The 21,491-nt window shown below is 45.2% G+C and overlaps 1 protein-coding gene across 3 annotated transcripts in view; it reads left to right on the top strand.

Moving 5' to 3' along the window:
- The first annotated feature begins 601 nt into the window (after nt 1–601).
- The window catches only part of LOC147430624 (U-box domain-containing protein 52-like), a 38,284-nt gene continuing 17,394 nt past the window's right edge, over nt 602–21,491 (top strand). Inside the window, exons 1-4 of one of the 3 annotated variants that reach the window (XM_086493217.1) lie at nt 602–1,197; nt 19,257–19,378; nt 19,452–19,573; nt 19,798–20,003. In XM_086493217.1, the coding sequence (XP_086349343.1) occupies nt 1,008–1,197; nt 19,257–19,378; nt 19,452–19,573; nt 19,798–20,003 (640 nt within the window). In that variant the 5' untranslated portion in view covers nt 602–1,007. The remainder of the gene's footprint in view (nt 1,198–19,256; nt 19,379–19,451; nt 19,574–19,797; nt 20,004–21,491) is intronic. The other 2 variants (XM_086493219.1, XM_086493218.1) reach the window with 2 other exon arrangements.

The following is a 21,491-nucleotide window of genomic DNA, read 5'->3' as shown; positions in this document are numbered from 1 at the left end:
TTGCTTTGATACAAGTGCCAAACTATGATTTGTGTCAATAATAAGAATTACCATGTTAGACTTTGCTTTATTGAAAGCACGCAACAATAATTATTACTCAAACAGATTAAAATTGTAATTTCTTTGTACTTTAGTAATTTTGAGCTTTGGGTGTAACATAAATGGCCCATTGTATAGCACACAAATACATCGATCTAAATCACAATTTCTTTTGCTTTAGTAATTCTGAGCTTTGGGTGTCTTATGTATTATAGCCCATTGTATAACACGTAGCCATAATTATTACGAAAATCAAAATTGTAATTTTTTTTTACTTCATAGGATTATGTTCACGTAAGGCTTAGTTATCAATAAAACGTCAGGCAAGGCTTAGTTATCAGTTATTGATAACTAAGCCAACTATGCCCAAATAGAGCATTCGATGAATAACTAAACCTCTTATATGGTCACGCGAGGCTTAGTTATTCATTCATCCTCCCAACTAAGCCTTGAACTTCACAACTATGCCAAAATCTCCATAGTTACAAAGGGTGGGTTTGCGTGTGACCAGGAATGAGGCTTCGAATAACTAAGCCTCGCGTGACCGTAGCCTAATTCTGAGCTTTCTGTGTCCATTGTTTTCACGTGTTTTGCTAGTAGAAGGTTCTTTTGCTGCTTAATTCTTTTTTGAGGAAAATCAATTTTGCACACATGGGCCATTGACCTTGACCGCTTGACTCTAGAGCTGGATGATGCAAGGCCTGCAGGCCATTGGAGTTTGCAGAGCATGGTCACCGCTTGACACTAGAGCTGGTTGATGCAAGGCCTGCAGGCCATTGGAGTTTGCAGAGGTCACCGTTGGAGCTCTCTCTCTCTCTCTCTCTCTCTCTCTCTCTCTCTCGGGGTCACAAATCGAATCCCATACCCAAATTTGCTTTTTTTAGACCCCATATACACAACTTGAACCCATGCAAGTCAGTCTCGCAGACGAAGCTTTGAAGAAGATGCCAGGTTGACTGCAAAGCGGCATGGAAGAAGGACAAAAAGAAGCAATTGAGGAGGGATCTTCAGGGGCAGTCCAGAGGATTGGTGTGTGTGTGGGAAAAGAACAGAGGGGAATAAATGGCCTGAAGTGGGCGCTCGAAAAGATTGTTCCGTCACAAGGGCATGTCTACCTCTTGCACGTGAAACCGCTTCTCCGCTGGATTCCCAACCCAAGTAAGCTCTTGTTCATCGTCAGCTTGTTCTTTGCATGCAAAAGTAACTGGTATTATCCTCACTTTGGTTTTGAGCTAGTCTGTAAGGAGGTTGCTATATAGCACTGAAGGAAACAAATTAGGATGCGTTCACAGGGCTCCGGTTACAAGTTAGATGTAACTGGTGCAACCATGCCAAAATAGGTTTAGTTGCCAAAAGCTATGACAAATAACCAATGCACGCGTAACCATACATGAGACATACTTATCCAATAAGGTAACTGATGCACGCTTAACCATGCATGAGACATTGTTATCCTATAAAGTAAGTGATAACTATGCCTCCCGTGATCACGACCTTGTTCTAGATACACCGTACCCACATGGTGCTGATTTTGAGGGCAAGTACATGATTGATATACGAGGCAGCCCTGAAGCCGACATGTGACGAACCATATACAACTAGCTTCATGGGAAAAAACAGAAAAACTGGATGAAGTGGAAAGGCCACGAGAAAAACCTCTCCTAAAGATTAAAAAGTGCCCTTGGGCCTTGCCATCTAAGGAAGAGAGAGAATGACGGCTGCATCTGAAAGATAGGCACTTCTACCCTGCGACTCTACTCCAAAATCCCAAAATAACAAGAAAGCCACCAGTGGTAACAAGGAGAAAGGACTTTTTGCCAATGGCAGTTGCTCAATGTAAGGCAAAATCCCGCCAACGAGGACTATCTGCAACCATTATCAGAAGGCATCGAAGAGAGGTAACAATTGATCCCAAAGATGATAGAGAAGTAACAATTTGCATCAAGAAGAAATCTATTGAGGGAAATCAAGAGGGAAGGCATCAAGAATACTAAATTGGAGCTGCCAAGGAGGTCTCGGCCACTATAGAACGCAATCCACTTGTTAAAGGTGGCTCCTATAATCCGAAGTTGGGGAGACTAACTCTAAGAAGGCTGTAGAGGGAACTCTGGGGCCAACCAAATGCAAAAATCTTGGTAGAGAAAAACCCCACCCGAGCTTATTTCAATATCTTATCTCATAACAACAAAAGAAAACAAGGAAATAAAACCAATTACAGCAAAACAAAGAGAAAAAACCAGAAATCCAGAAAGAAAAACCCAAAACATGCAATCAAACCAAGCTTCAAGCACCCATCCAGACTCACACACATCCAGAGCATGAAATAAAAAAAACAAAACAAACAAGGCAAACATGTTGGGGTAAGACTTTAGCTTACACTCGATATATGACCAACCCCCAAAGCCAAGCATACTAAGGATGCACCCGCACCCTTATGTGCATGCATGCATCCCACTACATAGATTTCCCTAACACATGCTTCTTTATAGTTAGATGCTATTTGGTATAGCTACATACTAGTTGACCCTTTTTCCACATGTGATGCATTTTACTTTATAGTGTTAAATGCCACCTTCCACTTTGAGCCTATAGAAGGCGGGATCGAAACTTGACTTTTCGACCTACACCTATCAACTGTGGAAAATCACAATGGAAATGCTGATGCTTGGTGGATAATCTTGCTCGTGCTCTTTCTGAGACTATGTAATGCCAAGGAAGAAACATGTAAAAGCAATTGACAAAACAGACAATTGAGGAACAATGTAAATTCTTTGAATGCAAACTTTTTTTCTTTTCGAGAGTGATCCGCATATATCTGTGCTCATCCGTGAGTGAATCATGTCTATCGCACAATACGGCATGCCTATGAAAAGGGAACACATAAAGACGGTAACGAAAATACAAAAAACCGTCACAAATGAGAAACTCGAACAACGCGTGTTGACTAAGGGTGATGACCCTACATTGAGATCTTGGGTACTTAAGTTCTTGAGGAACTTAGGTTCTTGGGTTCTTAAGTCTTGAGGTTCTTGAGTTCTGTAGCTTGCAATCGGTGTTTGAGAAGGCTTTTCTCTTACCCGAGCTCGACTCTTCCCTGCGGACGCACCACACCCCTTGGCGGCCTTGCGCTTACACCAAAGTTGCTTTTTTTCACCTCACATCGATTGGCTGGCCGCTAAGTGCACAGTCCGCTCTCAATGAGTGAAAAGAGGAATAAGGGGAGGTTCGGCAGTGGGCAGTCTCATGTATGCTATGGTAGCCACAAGGCCATACATTGCTTTTGCAGTGGGAGTGGTGAGGCAATATATGGAAAATCCTGGCAGCAAGCATTGGGAAGCAGTGAAGCATATTCTTAGGTACCTCAAAGGTACGGTTCGTAGGTGTTTACACTTCGAAAACAATGATGCATCCATCGTGGGTTATGCGGATGCAGACTATGCGGGTTGTGTCGACAATAGAAGATCGACATCTGTCTATGTCTTCATATTTGCTGGAGCAGCGGTATCTTGGAGGTCATGTCTTCAAGATTGTACGTTGTCTTCCACTACGGAAGCAGAGTACGTTGCACTGTCGGATGTAAGTAAAGAGGCTGTATGGTTATCTCGCTTAGTCAGAAATCTTGGCATTGATGAGACTCCAGTGATATATTGTGATAGTCGGAGTGCTCTTGCATTGGCAAGGAATCCTATGTTCACTCCAAATTGAAACACAATGAAGTTAGGTATCATCTCGTGAGAGATTTCTTGGCCAAAAAGCTCATTGATTTGGTCAAGGTACACATTGACGACAACCCAACAGATGCTTTGACGAAAGGCTTAGCTCTGAGCGGTTTACACATTGCAGTGAGTTGATGGGTGTAGGTTGAAGCCACTATATTGCTTCACGGTTGTACATACGAGGTCACTTGGGCTGCGTTGGCCTTCAAGTGGAAGTTTGTTGGGATTCAGGCCAACTGGCCGGACATCCCACTTACTACTAACCCATCTACTAACTTAACCTATGGATACACGTAATCTTTAATACAACAGAATAAGGAACTGCAACAGGATAATGTTGCTGTGCGCTCCACCCAACAGTAGGTCCCTCTCTCTCTCTCTCTCTCTCTCTCTCTCTCTCTCTCTCTCTCTCTGTGTGCTGTCGCATTTGTACTCGCACACGCTTCCCGTGGCACCTTCACACATTAGAAATGAGAGATGGAGAATGAACAACTTGCTCTCCATGAATGACAATGGGAGAGTCACTTTTGGCATTGAAAGTGAACGTATTTTCCGCCCAATCAATGAGAGGGTTATGCTCACAAAACCATCGAATGCCCAAAATCATATCACATCCTGAGAGACGAGAGACAAAAAATTTTCTACGGAAAGCAGTTTGTTAAACTGTAAACAATACATCAAAGCACTCTTTCGTGATGAGAGAGTCCATACCGGGAGCGAAGCCAGAGATTTCTGACTAACCTCTAGGCGGGCTCTCTCAACAAGAGAGGGACTAATCACATCATGCATATTGCCTGGGTCAAACAATATGACAAAACGCTGCCCCGTCATATGATCATAACATTTAATGAGAGACTCATCAATGGGAGGGTCATGAGAAACTTGGGGCACACTCGTGTTGTCATTTATTGCATTGATAGAGGAAGTGGATTCTGTGGGTTCTTTAGATTCATTCAATTCAAGCTTAGGACATGTTCTTTTTATGTGACCCTTAATGTGACAATGAAAACAACAACCTTCCTAAGAATAGGTGCTTTGCTCTTCCGACGTGATGTATCCTCCTAAAATTCCTTGTGCTACCTTTTTATCTGGAGTGAGCTTAGATTTAGCAATTGTGTTAGCTTTACCCTTAGGTTCACTTTGAGAGTTCTTTTCTGAGGGACTATTGGAAGGTTGGTTAGAAGAGTTACTGTTCTTACCATTCTTAGGGTTCTGAGAAGTCTGAGAGGTACTTGTGGAAGTCTTGTTTTCCTTATGCCTCTTTGCACTCCGCATCCGATTTGCGTAATTGAGTGCCGAGCTGCAAAACACGATTAGAGAAAGACATAACTGGCATACCATTTTGCTTGAGACCGCGCCAATCGTCTTTCAACCGTGCTAGGTACTGAGGTGGCATAAACCGCGCCTTGAGCTTGTCTTGGAAATCAGCCCAACTGAAGAAAAGGGGCGTGAATTCGTCGGCTTCCTCTAGGTGCGCGGCTAATTGTGCCTCTTGCCATGTGTGTTACCAATTGATGGCATCACCGGCAAGATACATAGCTACCGTCAAAACCTTGCTATTTCCTGTCTTCTTAGTTGTCGCAAAATAAGCATTAAATTGATGCAACCAAGAATGAATAACTGTAGCATCCATCTTACCATCACACTTATTGAACTGGATCTTCTCTGTGACTGGGTTGTTGGAGTCTGAATCTTGGCTTGCGCCACTTGAGGAACCGCCAACATCTTTGGCTGGCTCGGATAAAGAGACCCTGACTTGTCTTGTCACTGACATGCTCTCATCACTATCTGGCCATCGTGGGGCTACTTGACTCCATCCCTTGTGCGCGCTTGTCTGCAAAGCACTGCGTGCACCTTTCCTTGGAGACATCATCACCAATCCCCAATTGGCCAAATTCTCAGCTTGCCATTGATTGGTGTTTACTTGCCTATGCATCCTCAATTCATCTTTTGGCTCCTGTCTGTTGCCTACTTGCCTTGTTGGTTTGACGTAAAACTGTCAAATTGAACCTCCTGCAGCACTTGCTACCGAGCTTTCTCATATTTACACCCGCTTCTGAGTTTAGCCATTAAGTTCAACTCGCCCTCGCCCTCGCCCTCGCCCTCGCCCTCGTGGTGCTAGGGACTGCCAGCATTTGATGATAAGCCCGCGACCACGCGTGTTGTCAAGTGTAACGGAATCGAATATGGTGAAGATCTAGGTTTTACACTTCCCTAATCCTTTACATCTTTCCTTGCGTTAGGGATTCCTTTTAGCCTGAATGATGGTTTCTTTTACCTTTCCTTGGGAGAGGGAATGAGAGAATGCCATAGAGATGTGTAGAGAGAGAGAGAGAGAGAGAGAGAGAGAGAGAGAGAGAGAGAGAGAGAGAGAGAGAGAGAGAGAGAGAGAGAGAGAGAGAATGAAATGAAATGAAATGTTATATTAACGTCTTCAAAAGGCCAGGATGACCTATGAGACCAAACTGATACAAAAGTGGTGAATCTGTTACAATGTCTGGGTACCTTAGTACTAAAGTACTAAGTGTGAAAAGTGTGTGAGTGTGAAAATAAATGTGAAAACTAAATACAAAGTATTAAATAAACTTCTTAGGAGCATTCTGGGTGTCTGGCTAGAATGCTTCTAATCCTTTGTTGTAGTCTCCTACGGTGAAGTGTGCTTCTGCATCTCGGTCGCGGTCGTCTCGATTTCCTAATCCCCCTGTCAATGAGGGTGCCTTTGGTATGAATGTGGGTACTCCTTTGTGCTCGCTGCTGGTCTCTTGCTTCTCCATCCATTCTTGCTTCTCTCGATCCGAAGAAATCTGTGATCTGCCTCTGAGGCTGTGTGCTCTTTGTCTTCTCATTAGATTATCCCTGTGCCGATGTAGTTCCAGTAGGTACAGGCCTAAGCATCTTTGATCCTGGTATTGCATGACTCTATCTAGAGGTCCAAAGCCTTCTTTAAATAGGCAATGGAAACGCCCACGTATCTCATAGTATACGGTGCAATGGCATATGTAGTGTAATTCTGTCTCCGGCTCCATTCCGCATAACTTGCAAATTCTGCTCTCAGGTGGATTCCCCTAAATCTGCCAAAGTCGATTTCCAGCTGGTGTGAGGATGTACGAATCTGACCAATAGCAGATCTCAAACCATGAGACAGGTGGGTATCCATGTAGCTCGGGCGAATCTTCAGATAGCTGTAGGAAGTTTTCTTTGTAGTCGGCCATCTTCGTGCCCAATTCTTGTGTAGGGTCTACCCATGTCCTCTTAGTGTCCATCTGTATAAATCCTGGCGGATGATTTTATTAATCTCCGTTCATGTGATTGCCAATGATGGAGCCTCAAGAGAGTATTGGAAGGGGGGTAATCTTTCCATACTGAACCCGTGTCTCTGAAACCACGAGGATAGTTGCGCATACCAGCATGATGTATCTCCTTTCATTGCTAATCATCGAGAGGATTCGAGGGCCAATCTAGTATATCGGTAATTATTTGTATCCCACAAACCATGTATAAAGGACACTGATCTAGTAAGAGCTTCAATTTCTATCGGAGGGGCAGCTAGTTCCGCTCGGGTAGTCGCGTGTGGTACGGAGGCCTTGGCTCTAATCATTCGGGAAATCATAGATACCAAAGGTCTCTCCATTGACTTCCAATTATCCTGATCCACAGATGGTCCCCAAATCTGGACCCCATAAAGCATAGCCGAAGCCACCACAGTATCAAAGAGCCAAAGTTTTGTTTGTGGTTCCTGAAACTTCACTTGTGAACACATCCTCTCCAACCCTCCCAAGGCCGCAGAGGCTCTGGACAATCTAGCATCCGTTGCTTTCTTAAGAGTAAACTTCGGTCCTGTAAATACCACACCAAGGTATGTGTATGCATCTGTGTACTCTATTGTATCCTGGCCATATGCAAATGTAGGTGCCGATCTCCTAACCCACTGCGGTGTGGCGTTAAACACCTTTTACCCAAATTTACCGACAGTCCGCTGTCCTCCGCAAATTTATGTAATGCATCTAACTGCCTCTGCATTCCATCTGGTGATTCTGCTATCAATACAATATCATCTGCATACAACAACAAAGGGATCCATGACCCTGCAAGTTGAGCGCCTCTGTCACCCTCTCTATCAATGTAATTTGATACCTCATCTATATACATACCAAATAAAGTAGGGGACAGTGGGCATCCCTGCTTTACTCCAACGGTGGAATGAACAATGTTGGAATCCCCTTCTGGAGTACGTACATAACCAGTTACTGACCCGTATAAGGCCATGATCCCCCAAATAATCTCTTTGGGGACCCCTAACTCTTGCATTCTGCGCATCAATCTGGCCCTTGATACTGTATCAAAAGCTTTCCGAAAATCCACAAAGCAACAATACATCTTTTTCCCGCTTGCTCTTCCTTCCTGAATAATGGATCTGAGCGTAAGAATATGATCTAAAGTGGAATAACCCCTCCTAAATCCAGCTTGTCCTGTTGCCCTTATGCCTTCATTCTCTGCCCATCTACTCAATTTTTGTTCCAGAATGGATGCGTACAGTCGGGTCAGTGTGACCCACCATAATGGTACGGTAGTTCCCGGGTATCATAGGATCCCCGGACTTGAAAATAGGTACGATAGTAGATAATTTCCAAGATTTAGGTAATCCTTCACACATGACCCGATTAAACAAACGAGCAAGGACTTCTGAAAGTAGATCTCTTGCATGGATCAGATGTTCTGCTACTAAACCCTCATGATCATATGCTCTTCTTGTCTTCATCTTGTCAATGGTTTTTTTTACCATTTCCGTAGTAAAGAAAGTACTAGTAGCAGGGCATGGCTCTAGCGGATCTGGTAATGGGGGCTGTCCAGATACCATATATAATGATGTTACATATTGACCCCAAATCTCAGGAGAAGTAATTGTCGGAGGCGATGAGTGCTCGTGAAATAAACGCCAGGCCTCATGTGAGTCGTGACTCAAGAAGAGCTGATAGAAATCCTTCTCCGGTTTGGCTAAAAATGCCCTTTTCTTGCGACGTACTATACGCCGAAGAGCAATCCGAGACTGCTTATATGTGATGATCCCGAGAGAGAGAGAGAGAGAGAGAGAGAGAGAGAGAGAGAGAGAGAGAGAGAGAGAGAAGAAGAGAGCGACACCCGATGGGGTCCCAACCAACCATTTCAAGGCCCCCCCACACCATTGTCGATGTGGTATTTGTGTTAAATTGTGTAAATGGAATGTACACACAATGCAATACCTCGAGTGCAGACTCTATTGACTCGAATGATGAACGAGGTAACTCCTCAAGTCGAGGCACCTCCGGGGCTAATTTGAGGCACCTTATGCACCTTTGGATCCTTCTCGATGTGGGATTGCGGATGGCCACCAAGGAGAACATATGGACTGAATGCGCTCTCGATGGAAGAGGAATGAAGGGCTGAAAGCTGGCTGCAAAAATACAGATTCGGTGCGCAAAACGCAGCAGATCTCTCGCATAAAGCAGGGCTGAAAACGAAGAGCTCGATGACGGCGATGATGGGCAGCAATGGATCACTCGATGCCGGCGAGGGAATGGTTGAGGGGAGGCTCAATGGGCTGCCGAAGTAGCAAACCGCAACGTAGAACACGCTGAGACAGTTCCAAGTTGTGTTCCAGCGATGGAACGGGCTGAAAACCTTAAATGCTAGGCTGATCTGCTAAGGGATGATGGCGCTAGGACTGAATGACTGAAAATGTTGGCTGATCTGGCCATTGCAAAAACGCGAGGCTGATCTGCCTTAAAAAACGCTGGCCTACTCTGCTCTTGCTAGCGCTACCACTTCTGCAACTTATGCCAAGTGAGGGATCTACTGCTCCCTTTATAGGTGAGGAATAGGCCTTAAAAATTTATTAAGGCCTAGGTAGGGCAAACTGTCCACCAGACCCAACAAATAAATCAAATTAGGTAAGGGGGTTCCAGTTTGGGTGAACCTGTCGCACATCTACCCACCCAGGAATCTGATCGACTCAAGGAATGGCTCGTTGGATTCCTCTTAACCTAGAACTTCATACACGTCATGCCAGATGCCCACCTTAGTGTAATAACATTTGCCAAAACGCGCATACAAACCATTTATGCAAAGGTTTCGTGTCACAAACGAGAGCGCCTAGCAATATAAAATATACTCGGATAAATAGAATTTATTACTTAATTACTGAAGCCAGAGGATATAGAGACTCGAGAGAAATAGATAGAGAGAGAGAGATAGAGGGTGAGAAGATCGACACAGTACTGGGGACCAGAAGATGGGTTGGTCCCCCCCCCTTAATAGTATCTTTATTATTGAGGGAAAGTCTATACAAGCACTTGAACCGAACGTATTACCACATTCGTTCTAGAATAAGACTTGATGGTTCTCGGAAGCCTCGGCTTCCTATTCCTAGGGCAAAACCCTATTCCAAGGAACTTCCGTTCCTTATTCCAAATCCTCGAGAACCAAGGTTCTCGCCTCTGGATCTCACCTTCTAGACTCAGGGCATGACATCCCTGCAACTTTCTTTTCCAACTCTGTCCTCTTCCCGCAGAATAACTCTGCTTTCCAGGACACGAAGTCCTTACTTGGGAATCCCAACTTCCGGATCACAACTTCAGAGACTATCTCTCTCCGATTTGTGGATCTACTTCCCAAACTTGGGTACGAAACCCTTGGGCTGATCTGGCTCTAGTTCCTTAAAGTGCTTTTTTCTTGCAGAGGCTCATGCCTTCCTCTGCTCCTACTCCCTCACTAAGAGGAAGTACACCTGCAAACAAATACTTCGAGATCATAACATGAAAATCGTTACCTTCAAAGTCTTGACGCTCGAAACGCAACTCGGTTCTTGAAAAGCAATTCCCCGGAAGAGATCTTTGCATAGAAAATCCTCTCTTCCAATCCTACACACAAAAAAGGTGGGTTCTTGGGTTCCTTCTCGTAAATCAGCCCCGTCTACGACGTTTATGGGCTGAAAACATAGAAAAACAGCAGCTTGTCGCGATGGAAACATGCTCCGTAGGCACTTCTTCACGAGGAACTCGCATACTGGGTCCTGGCGACATCTGGTACACTTGGGGTAGCCAAGGGCATCACTGGCAACGTCTTCTTTGTGGTTGAAATCTGCAGGAGCATCTTCCTCTTGCAAAAACTATTCTTCTCTCTGAGTGACAGCATGTGATGCTTTTATAGCTCCTGGCCATGACACGAATAGCTGAGCGCAGGCTGCTCGCGTAGAGATCGCAGTCGTTTTTTTTTTTTTTGGCGCCGTTCTACGGCGTATTTTAAAAAATGGTCTGAATTTGTTCAAAAACTCAATAAAACCTTATAAGTTCAAAACAATGCTTACACAACACTTCCCTGGCTTCCCTGAATGCAATCACATGCACAATTGCAATGCAGACATAGATTTCCTCGTGAGAAAGCATCTGCTTTCTCGAAAAGCAATCCCGCTTTCTCAGAAAGCATCCGTTTTTCCTCAAAGTCTCCTCTGAATCCATCTTCATTCAAGTGCTTGCTTTTTCCTTGTGCACAATTCTAACACAGTTCAGAATTTCCTCCTGACTATGGATATTCCCTTTCCGATGCACCTGTCACCCACCTTGTGACACATCAGGAATACCCATCACCTAGTCCTTTCCTACGGAACTTACGGTACAATCTCCTTCACGATGCTCTATGTCACCCATCCTATGATACATCAGAGATGTCTGTTCCCGGATGGTCAGATACTTCTTTCCGATGCTCCCTGTCACCCATCCGATGTGACGCATCAGAAGTACTTGTTCCTGGTGGCCTTACAGATATTCTCGTTCTCAGTGCTCTCGTCATTACTTTGAATGATGCACTAGGAATACTCTGTACTCGAATGTCTCCAGTGAGAAAAACCCTCACTTAAAATTCTGATAATTCATTTAGATATTTTTTTTTTGGGTGTTCCAAGCGAGAAAACCCTCTCACTTATAAATCCAATATTTCATTTGGAATTATTTTCTTGTCAGATAAAGCCAATTTAGCAACAATTCCAAAATTGGAAAATTTAATCTGATGGACTCGTCCGGACATGCAAGTCGTGCTCACAAAATTGCCGGTACTAATCCTCCTAGGATTCTAGACACTTCTATCTAGGAAGAAGGGGAAAACTAGCTTTGGAAGTTAATGAAGCATGTCTATGTGGCACACAGAACGATGTGCACGTGACATCTGTGCCCGACTCTTTGCTCACATGCACTAGCCTCGCCATCAACGACTACTTGTTAACTCTTCGGATCCCACAATCCACAAAGCCTTTCGGCCTTCAAGTTAAGTACATTTAGAAACTTTGACTTGTATTAATCTTCACAAGGGTAGTCTCCCACGGGCCACACTACCATAGGGTCATCATGTGCAAAATTCGCTACTCAACTTTGTTGGAGTAAGATTTTTTGGGTCTACCACACATTCCACTGGCCTCATAGCGTCCTCGCTATTTTGGCACTAAGGAAGCGAACTCTTGCATTTGAGCATTAAACTATTCAAGCTTCAAGCGCGTCAAGCACTAAATCGGTTCAACAAATGAGTTCCAAAAACACATCAAGTATTCACAGCATCTATGCTACAAATAAGAAGATGAAAATCTTCATAGCACCAAGCCATACATTCGCACAAGTATGTTTTCATTTTAAACAAATCTGTCTTTGCATGTATACAAGCACTATATCCACCAATAAGAAGGGACATGCACCCAAGAGGTGTTTCTTCAAATATAATATTAAGAATCTAAAGAATCCTAAAGATTCCAAAGGTAAAGTACACATTGTGGGAGAAGAAAAAGAAGGGGATACCAACACTGTCTGTTATGAGGATGTATTGTAATGGGTTTGACACTGTCCCAAACCCAAAGTTTGTGTCACGTGCGCGCTTCACTTGCGCCACGTGGACATGTTCTGCCACAGTCTAGCACGATCCAGTAGCTGAGGACTGAGCTTGGCACCTTTGTGAGCCTCTAGCTATTAGGGGTATGAGCCTCCCGAAGACCGGCCACGGGAGGGGACCCCCCACCTAGACACGGTAGCCTCACTCCACGCACTCGCGCACCGTGGGGACTCCACGCAAGGTTCCCCGGGGCACGCTATGACCCGTCGGCGGTGCGGCGGAGCCTGAGGCTACGTGGGGCTAGGGACCCGGAACGCAAGACCCGCGAAGACCCGCGAAACGCAAACGGCCGTCGACCCATGGAACGCAACCACGCCCGAGCCGGTCCCGTCCGAGCCTGGCCCCCCCGTGAAGGCAACTTGACCCGAGCCGGTCCCGTCCGAGCCGGGCCCTCCTGAGCCGGTGCCGTCCGCGCCAGGACCCCTTGAAGACGAAAGTCCCCTCCGCCGTGCGCGGGTATAAATCCCCGCCGGGCGCCCAAAAGGTCCCCTCCCCGACGCGCCCAGACTGTGGGGCGTCACACTTGGTATCAGAGCTCCAGAAACGAGCTCCTGGAAACGAGCCGAAGACCGACGTGCCCGACGCGCACGATCCTCACGACGACTCCAACCGCAATGGCCCGGGTCGTCAAAATCTTGGTGAAGAGAGCTCCAGAAAGCAACCACACGCCCTCCGCCCTGTGACGCGTTCCCTGAACACCGGGCCGTCACCCGTGACCCGCGCCGGCCCCGATCCGAGCCGGGCACCTCCATGAGAAAAAGGAAAGATGCGAGCCAGACAGGGCTCTTCGTGACGCGTCCAAACAACGGGCCGTCACCCGTGACCCGCGCCGGCCCCGATCCGAGCCGGGCACCTTCGAACACAAAAAGCAAAGATGTGAGCCAGACAGGGCTCCCCACATGAAGAAAAGGCAAATGCGAGCCAGACAGGGCTCTTTATGACAAAAACAGAGAAACTCCAAAAACCCGACGAACCAAGCCAACGGTGTTCGTCGCGCCCCGGCCACTTTTGTGGCCCATGCTGAGCTGAAGACCCATTCAAGTCTACAAAGAGACCACAGGGCCCCGAGCTATGCCCTCCAAACGACGTCCAAACAGGGACCAACTCGCAAGTGCTGCATTGCGACGGAACGCTCTTTCAGATTCGGCTTTCAAGAAGCCTCCGCGCGGGCCAACGCAGCAGGTGGCTCCGCGCACATCGGGTTACCTATTCGGGGAACGCTCAAGTACGGGGAATTCTACTTGGGTGTTCAAAGCATACATTTTCAGCCTTCTGCCAAAACCCCAAAAATACTCACTCACTTTATTTTCAAAAGTACAAAAACAAAGCATGCCTACTTACTTGCATTTTGGGAACAGTTTTGATCACTTGCACTTATATGCACCCCTTTGTCCCCACGGCCTCATGCATAGCCGAGCACTCTTTTCCCACGTTCGACGCGGTCGTCGAACTCTCTTCAAACGGGGGTGTATATAAGGGGTATGAGCCTCCCGAAGACCGGCCACGGGAGGGGACCCCCCACCTAGACACGGTAGCCTCACTCCACGCACTCGCGCACCGTGGGGACTCCACGCAAGGTTCCCCGGGGCACGCTATGACCCGTCGGCAGTGCGGCGGAGCCTGAGGCTACGTGGGGCTAGGGACCCGGAACGCAAGACCCGCGAAGACCCGCGAAACGCAAACAGCCGTCGACCCATGGAACGCAACCACGCCCGAGCCGGTCCCGTCCGAGCCGGGCCCCCCCGTGAAGGCAACTTGACCCGAGCCGGTCCCGTCCGAGCCGGGCCCTCCTGAGCCGGTGCCGTCCGCGCCAGGACCCCTTGAAGACGAAAGTCCCCTCCGCCGCGCGCGGGTATAAATCCCCGCCGGGCGCCCAAACGGTCCCTCCCCGACGCGCCCAGATTCTGGGGCGTCACACTAGCAGGACGTGCATGTCTAGCCCGGTCGCACTTGCATACCCTCTCTTGCACATAACCATTATTCCAGCATGTAGGCATTTGTGCCGCGTGAACCACCTCTTATTTGGTCACTTAAGTAATAAGTGATTATTAGCCATTTAATGAAATTGTGGGGGCTGAAATGAGCTTGCTTGACCCAGCATGTGTCCGATATATAAGGAAGCATGGGGCACCAGTAGAGAGTAGATGAATGAAGAGACACAAGGAGGCAGGACCTAACCGGCAGCACCTCAGGATCTCTAGCGTTTTCTCAGAGCAAGAACTAGCGTTTTCAGCCCACAGACATCAATGTTTTAAAATCAGCCCTGAACCTCGCCGTACCACACCCTTCCCGGTTGCAGATCCTCACCGCATCGACCATCAATAGCAGATCAGCCTAGCGTTTCTGTTTTCAGCCCAAAGCAGCCAGCGCTTTGCAGATTCAGCTAGATCAGCTAGCGTTTTAGCATTTCAGCTTCGCATGCATTGGCGGTTGCAGATCCTTGCTGCAGTACCGCCGCAGTTGCAGATCTCTAGCAGAAGTACCTAGTGTTTCCAGTTTTCAGCCATTAGCAGTTCAGATCTTGACGTCGTCAACACTGTCATCGTCGTCGTTGACATCATCTTCATTGTCGTCGTCGTTGTCGACACCATCGTCGTCATCATCATTGTTGTCATCGGCTTTGCCATAGACCCAGTAGTAGCCAACATCAATTACATCAGTACACAGTACCCCAACATGAGTAACATAATTACCCATTAGCATCAGCATCTCAACATTCAGTCATTGTATGAGCATTTGTGCAAGAATAAAGAAATTATTTGCTTTGGAAACAGAGTAAGGGGGCCCTTGAGGGTTAGGACCCGACATCCCTGTGTCGTCTCTTTTCTCTCTCGTCTCTCTTTCTTTCAGTTCATTTCAGTTCCTTAAGTGTAGTAGTCCCTTGTGTTTGTGCGGAGTACTAGATCCGAGCTAAATCCTAAAATGCTTCCGCTGCACCTGACAGTTTGGAGGTAAGATCTATCCTCTCTTGCATTAGATTCATCTTATGAGCCATATGTAGTTACCCTAAGTAACCCCATATTAACCGCCTCAATTAGAATCCATGCACTTTGTTTAAGCTTTAGCTTACAACGGCGTCTATTGGAGTTAGCCTTTAGTTTACACTCAATATGTACCCAACCCCTAAAGCCAAGCATACCAAGGATGCACCTTATGTGCATGCATGCATCCCTCTACGTAAATTTCCCTAACACATGCTTCTCTACAGTCGTATGCTATATGGTATAGCCACATGCTATTTGACCCTTTTCCCACGTGATGCATTTCATTTTCTAGCATTAAATGCCACCTTCCACTTTGAGCCTATAGAAGTCCATAATGCTTAGCTTGTAATTCGACCCTCTTGAATCTTATCAATCTTCTTACTTTTTTTGTATTTTATGCTTGTGTTGATTACGTCAATTATTAGGTTAGCATATTAACTTAATGCTGTAATTATGCATGCATCTAATCATTATCCACCTTAATCTAGCCTTACAGAACAAACAAGTTCCACATGTGCGTGCGCACACACACACACATACAAGAGCAAGGTAAAAAGTGCTCAAAATGCAAAAACATAGGCCAAAAAACAACTCAACAAGCAAAAGAAATGAAAACAAATCAGAAATGGAGCAAGAAAACAAAGAAGAAAAGCAAGCACCATAGCACAAATCGACAAAGACACCGTAACAAGCTTGGACACTCCAAGCGAGAAATCAATACCAACACTCAAACAAAAACTTCAAGACTGGGTAGGTTGTCGATTTGAAGCCCTTGTGCTTTTGATGCCGGAGGAGGAGGAACAACCTCAGGCAATAGAGGCGAAAACATGTAATTCAAGTATTGTTGAAAGCTGTGCAAAACTCGGAGATTTTGTTGAGGATGCTTTGAGACGGGCACCAGGTAACGAAATGGGCATCACTGTAACAGAACAGGCACCACGTGCCAGTTGAAAAAAACAAACTAAGACAGATGTTTAGCACTCAAACAATTGAACAGAAAGATAGAGAGAATCCACACGAGACATGAAGTGGTAGAGTTCCACTCCCAGACTGCAATGGCCCCTAACAATGGCTCCCCTTTTGATATTTCTTTATACTACTTCAACAGGGAACAACTCTATGTCTCTGCTCTGCTTCTCCACGCAAATGAAAAATACCAGAGAGACAGCCCACAATTCATACTTAAAGGCCCTTGGCCATCCAAAAGAAATTGCATGAAAAATGGTAGGTTCCAAAAGCATTTGGTTCAAAAGCTAGTGCCCAGTGGGCTGTCCATACAGTGCTGCCATGTCATCAGCTGTCAGCGCAAACTGCGGGAGTGTCCGTAGAGCCTGCCACATCAACAGTTTTTACACGATTGAGTGTGTGTGTGTGTGTGTGTGTGTGTGTGATCTTCTGCTTTATTTTTGGGGGTTTATGGCCCTTGGACGGTTCCATAGACTGTTGGGGGTTAGGATATTAATCCTGACCCCAAATAAGGATTTTAATCCTGACCCAATTTATTGTTTGGGCAACTCGGTGATGATCTGCAAATTGGTAATCCTTATTCTTCTTGTGCTTCTGCAAGGTTTAGGCCCCTTTGCCGGGATTTGCAAGTTTGTTCAGTGGCTTGACACGTCAGCAGTTTGTGACCACCACCCTTTTAGTGCTTGTGCATTCGTGTGCTCAAAGATAAACAAAATTATGAGATAAGACCTCTCTAGATTGATAGAAACTGGACATGGGTGACTCCTCCGGACTTAGAAACGGCCTTTTTACAAAGAGGATTTTCTTCACGTCATTGAGAATGGACTTATTTAATGGATGAGATGCATGGATTCACTCCTATCGCACAGGCTTCGATGTGTCATAGGACAACCGCCCAAAAGCTAGAGATAGAGACCAGCAAAGACACTTTGGTACCACTAGAGCAGCGGATATGCAAGCCATGCAATTAGAGTTAGAGAAAAAGGAGTATTAAGTATGTCACTGACAAGTAGATTACGAGATTCGGCGCTGATCTCATTTTCTCTTCATAGAGGGCTTCAATCCGTTGTCGAGGGTGATGGATTACGTGGATCATAGATTTTTTGGGTTCTTCTCGCTGGAATTGGGCACAAACGTGCTTTATTGCAAAGTTTGACACTCTAGTAAAGGGGCCCATTCACAGGCAGGTGAGGATTTCTTCAAGAGTAGCAGCCAAGAGCACACTTTTCAGCTCTCTCCTTGATAGAGCTACGGAGATTAGTAGATCTTAATGCCTCGTCACCAATATGTTTACCATCACCGTATCCGAGCAATTATTGAGAGGTGTAGAGAAGCTCCCACGAGGTTTTCTATAGAATGATGCAGTGGCCCATAAGAGAGTCTTATGTGGTGGTCCTTGTTGTGGCAGCCCATGGAGGAGATTAGGGTTTGCAAGAGATGCTACACACTGGCTCTACTGGCTCACTCTTTTGTTTACATTTTAGCTTTAGTCTTTTCTATTTTTATATTGGACATTTGGATCATAGATCTTTCAGCCCTTCTGTACATGGAATAAATATTTTATTATCTTTCCCGACCCTCAAGAAATTGGATCCACACAAAGGAGTGCTTGTGAGTGCCGCGATGATTGTTTTCAATCTCTTTTTTGGTTTAATATCATATTTTTGGGTTGGAAGAAGTTATCTTGAGCCAAACCTCAACGGAGATATTGTGCTGAGCAGACACTACTGTGATGACTTGCCAGTTGTAGTCTATAGCTCTAGAGTCATTCAAGAGCTTTTAATGTTCATCAGTCGTACATTAATTAATTGGTCTCATTGGAAGTTTTTTCCTTTAAGAGATGTTAATATATCTTTCGTTCTGTTTTTGTTTTGAACACCTTGCTACTGTTTTTTACAAGCAGCGTGCGTTTTGGCTTTCTAAAACAAGCCTTAATGCAGAAGGGAGTCAGGCATTCAGCTCCTACCTTTTGCATGTGAAGCATTGAATGAGTGAAATCTTTTTTGGTATTAAATTTGTGAATGGTCCTTTCATTTAAGAGCCTTCTGTGGGTCCTTCTCATTTTTCAGTAATCCTCTCACTTTCCGTAGATGGCTAGGGAACTTTTTACTCTCTTTAGGAGAGTCTTTTCCCCCTGGCCTTTCCAGTCCATTCAGTTTTTCAGTTTTTGCCCATGTGGCACGTTGTCTATGCTCTGTCAGATGTCGCCTATGGTCAGATGTCGTCTTTGGGCATGGTTTGTGCTTTAGTCATGTACTTGTCCTCAGAATTCACATCATTTGGGTGTTCTTAGGGGTTTTGGTTTAGAATGCCAACGTGACCCTTCACCTTGTTACAAACTAAGAGGTTCCTTGTGTGCTACATGGTCACCCAAAGATGGTTACAATTTTCAATCGGATTCTATTCTTTCTTTTTCCTATGATCCAATGCTTTTTGAAATATGATGTTTAGGATGCTTTTTGTCGAAAGACATTGGTGGATATCAATTTCCCGGACTCGAGTTCAAATTATACTGCTGATCATATATGAGCAAGTTGATTAGCTTGTTCTAGTTCTCATGCTTATGACATGCAAGCAACACATTTGTTTTTTACTTTACTCAGTTGGGTATTGTTCAATGCTCAAAACTTGGTCTATTTTTCAGTGGGTGGCCAGCTCCCAGTGGATCAAGTGAACCCAGAGATGGTGAAAAGATTTCAAGAAGATCGCTACTTCGACACAAAGAGACTTGTCGATAACTACATAAAGTTATGTAACAGAAACAAGGTATACTTTCCAGACAATGTAAAGAACAGTTCTTGTTTGGAATGCCATCATCCTAAGAGGTTTTTGATTGCAGGTTACGTTTGAGCTATGTTATTCGGAGAACGATTCAATCCAGAAAGAGGTTGTGGATCAAATATCCAAACTGGGGATCACTAAGCTAGTCCTGGAAACATCTTCGCAAAATGCTCTTATGAAGTATGATTTATGAGTACCACATGCTCCTGATATGTGCTCTTTGTAGGGTCCGTATTAAATAAATAGGTGGACAACGTGTTAAATTCTGTCAGATGTATATTTTTACTTTTTTTTTGAGGTTCTTGTGTTTGTTCAAGGTACTGTCACATCTCTTGGTATGCAACAGAAACTTCATTGAAATTGAGATCATTTTGATTTTAATATGATCTGTGCTATTTTTTCAGAGCTCTGAAAAAGGAAAGTATCTCAGCTTATGTAGCCAAACATGCTCCAGACTTCTGCTGTGTGATGGTTGTTCGCAAAGGCAAGCTGTACTCTGTTAGAGATGCAACAAGGCGGCCTGACTTAAGGTCGTCCGTTTTAACAACAGCTGATGACAGCAGTTCCTTGAGGAGCGAAGCAAGCACTTCAAGTGGCGAAGCCATTGAAGGTACTTGAAGAAGTGGTTGTCTTTATGTATGAGAGATGAGAGAGAGGCACATAAAACTGCATGCAAGACACAAATAGAGCATTATGAATTTCTTGTTATATCATTTGGGTTAACCTGCCTTGAGTGACTGTGTGCATGGCATAACTTGAGTTGCATTGGGTGTACGTATAATACGCTTTAATCGGGCATATTATACAACCCCTCATATACAAACGAACGTATTCTACGGTGTCACATCAGCAAAAACACCATCTCGTATATTTTCCTATTAGTTCGATCAAATTATATAGTTTGATTGAACTAATATTTGATCGAAATAGTTTTTCTATTTGGAGATACGTGCTGGCCTCTTTACCATTGTGGGCATCTTCTTAAAAGCTTTGCCTTGAGTTCACTACAGAGGTGTACTATAAAACCGATTTTTTTTTTTTTTTGGTAAGTATTGTAGGGTGTAGCGGAAGTGAATGTTGAACTTTGCTCAAGATGAGTGTTCCGAACTATGCTCAAGGGTTCCTTTTACTTATGGAAGGGAGAGCCTTCCATTCCTTTAGTGAGAGAGTGCAATGGACACAAACAAAGTGGTGAACATTGTGAATGAAGGTACTGAGACTGAGAGATAGAGAGAAGAATATACGACACCGGAATGTTTTCAAACCCTCCTCCGAAGGCCCCTCTCTCTATGGCGAGAGCGGTCTACTATTGATTGCACAAATCTCTACAATGCTTTGGACTTGCCGACAATGAGGACGACGACGAGACGGGCTGAAATCTGAAAATGCTAATGGCTGAAATCTGCAAATCTTTATCTGCTGAATTCTGACTCTATGTCGATGACGATGATGCAACGACGACGCGCTGAAAACGCAGATGCTGAAATCTGCGTTTTCCGGGCTGAAACTGCAAACTTCGGTGGATCTGACCGTGTGACGAGGATCTGCTAGGAGAAGGTGAGATCTGCAAGGTTTGGGGGTTCTACTGCGGAGTCTTGATGCTGAAAACTGAAAACGCTGGTGCTTTTGATGGTCTTGTCGCGATGAATCTGCAAAACGCTAGGGGCTAATCTGCAAACCAAAAACGCTAGGGCTGAATTTGGGGCTGCTGCAAAAACGCTAGGCTTCTGCTGTCCTGCAGTTGCCGGGGCTGCTCAGCAATGCAAAAATGCCAGGGCTGATCTGGGTTATGTTGTCGCCAAGACACTGCTGAAAACGTTGGTCTTTGTCTTGGCTGAAAACACTAGGTTTTGTCGCCCCGGGGGGGGGGGGTCTTGCTGAGAAGGTGCCTGTTGAACACACGGTTCCTGTTGCCTCTTCTGCCAAAAAGTGCTAGCGCTAGGCTTACGTATATACATGCTTGGTAAATTTGCCCTACCTAGTTCCCAACAAAAGTCACTTAAAAAGAATAAGTGAAAAATGTCAAAAATAGGGAAAATAGGTCTATGCACTGTAAAAACGCTCCTGATGGGTTCTGATGGTAGTCTGATGATCATGC

The sequence above is a fragment of the Adiantum capillus-veneris genome, chromosome 21 (genome assembly GCF_014529385.1).
Source record: "Adiantum capillus-veneris isolate H3 chromosome 21, ASM1452938v2, whole genome shotgun sequence".
Lineage (NCBI taxonomy): Eukaryota > Viridiplantae > Streptophyta > Polypodiopsida > Polypodiales > Pteridaceae > Adiantum > Adiantum capillus-veneris.
Note: the sequence above shows the minus strand (reverse complement) of the source record. Positions and strands in the feature narration are given on the sequence as shown.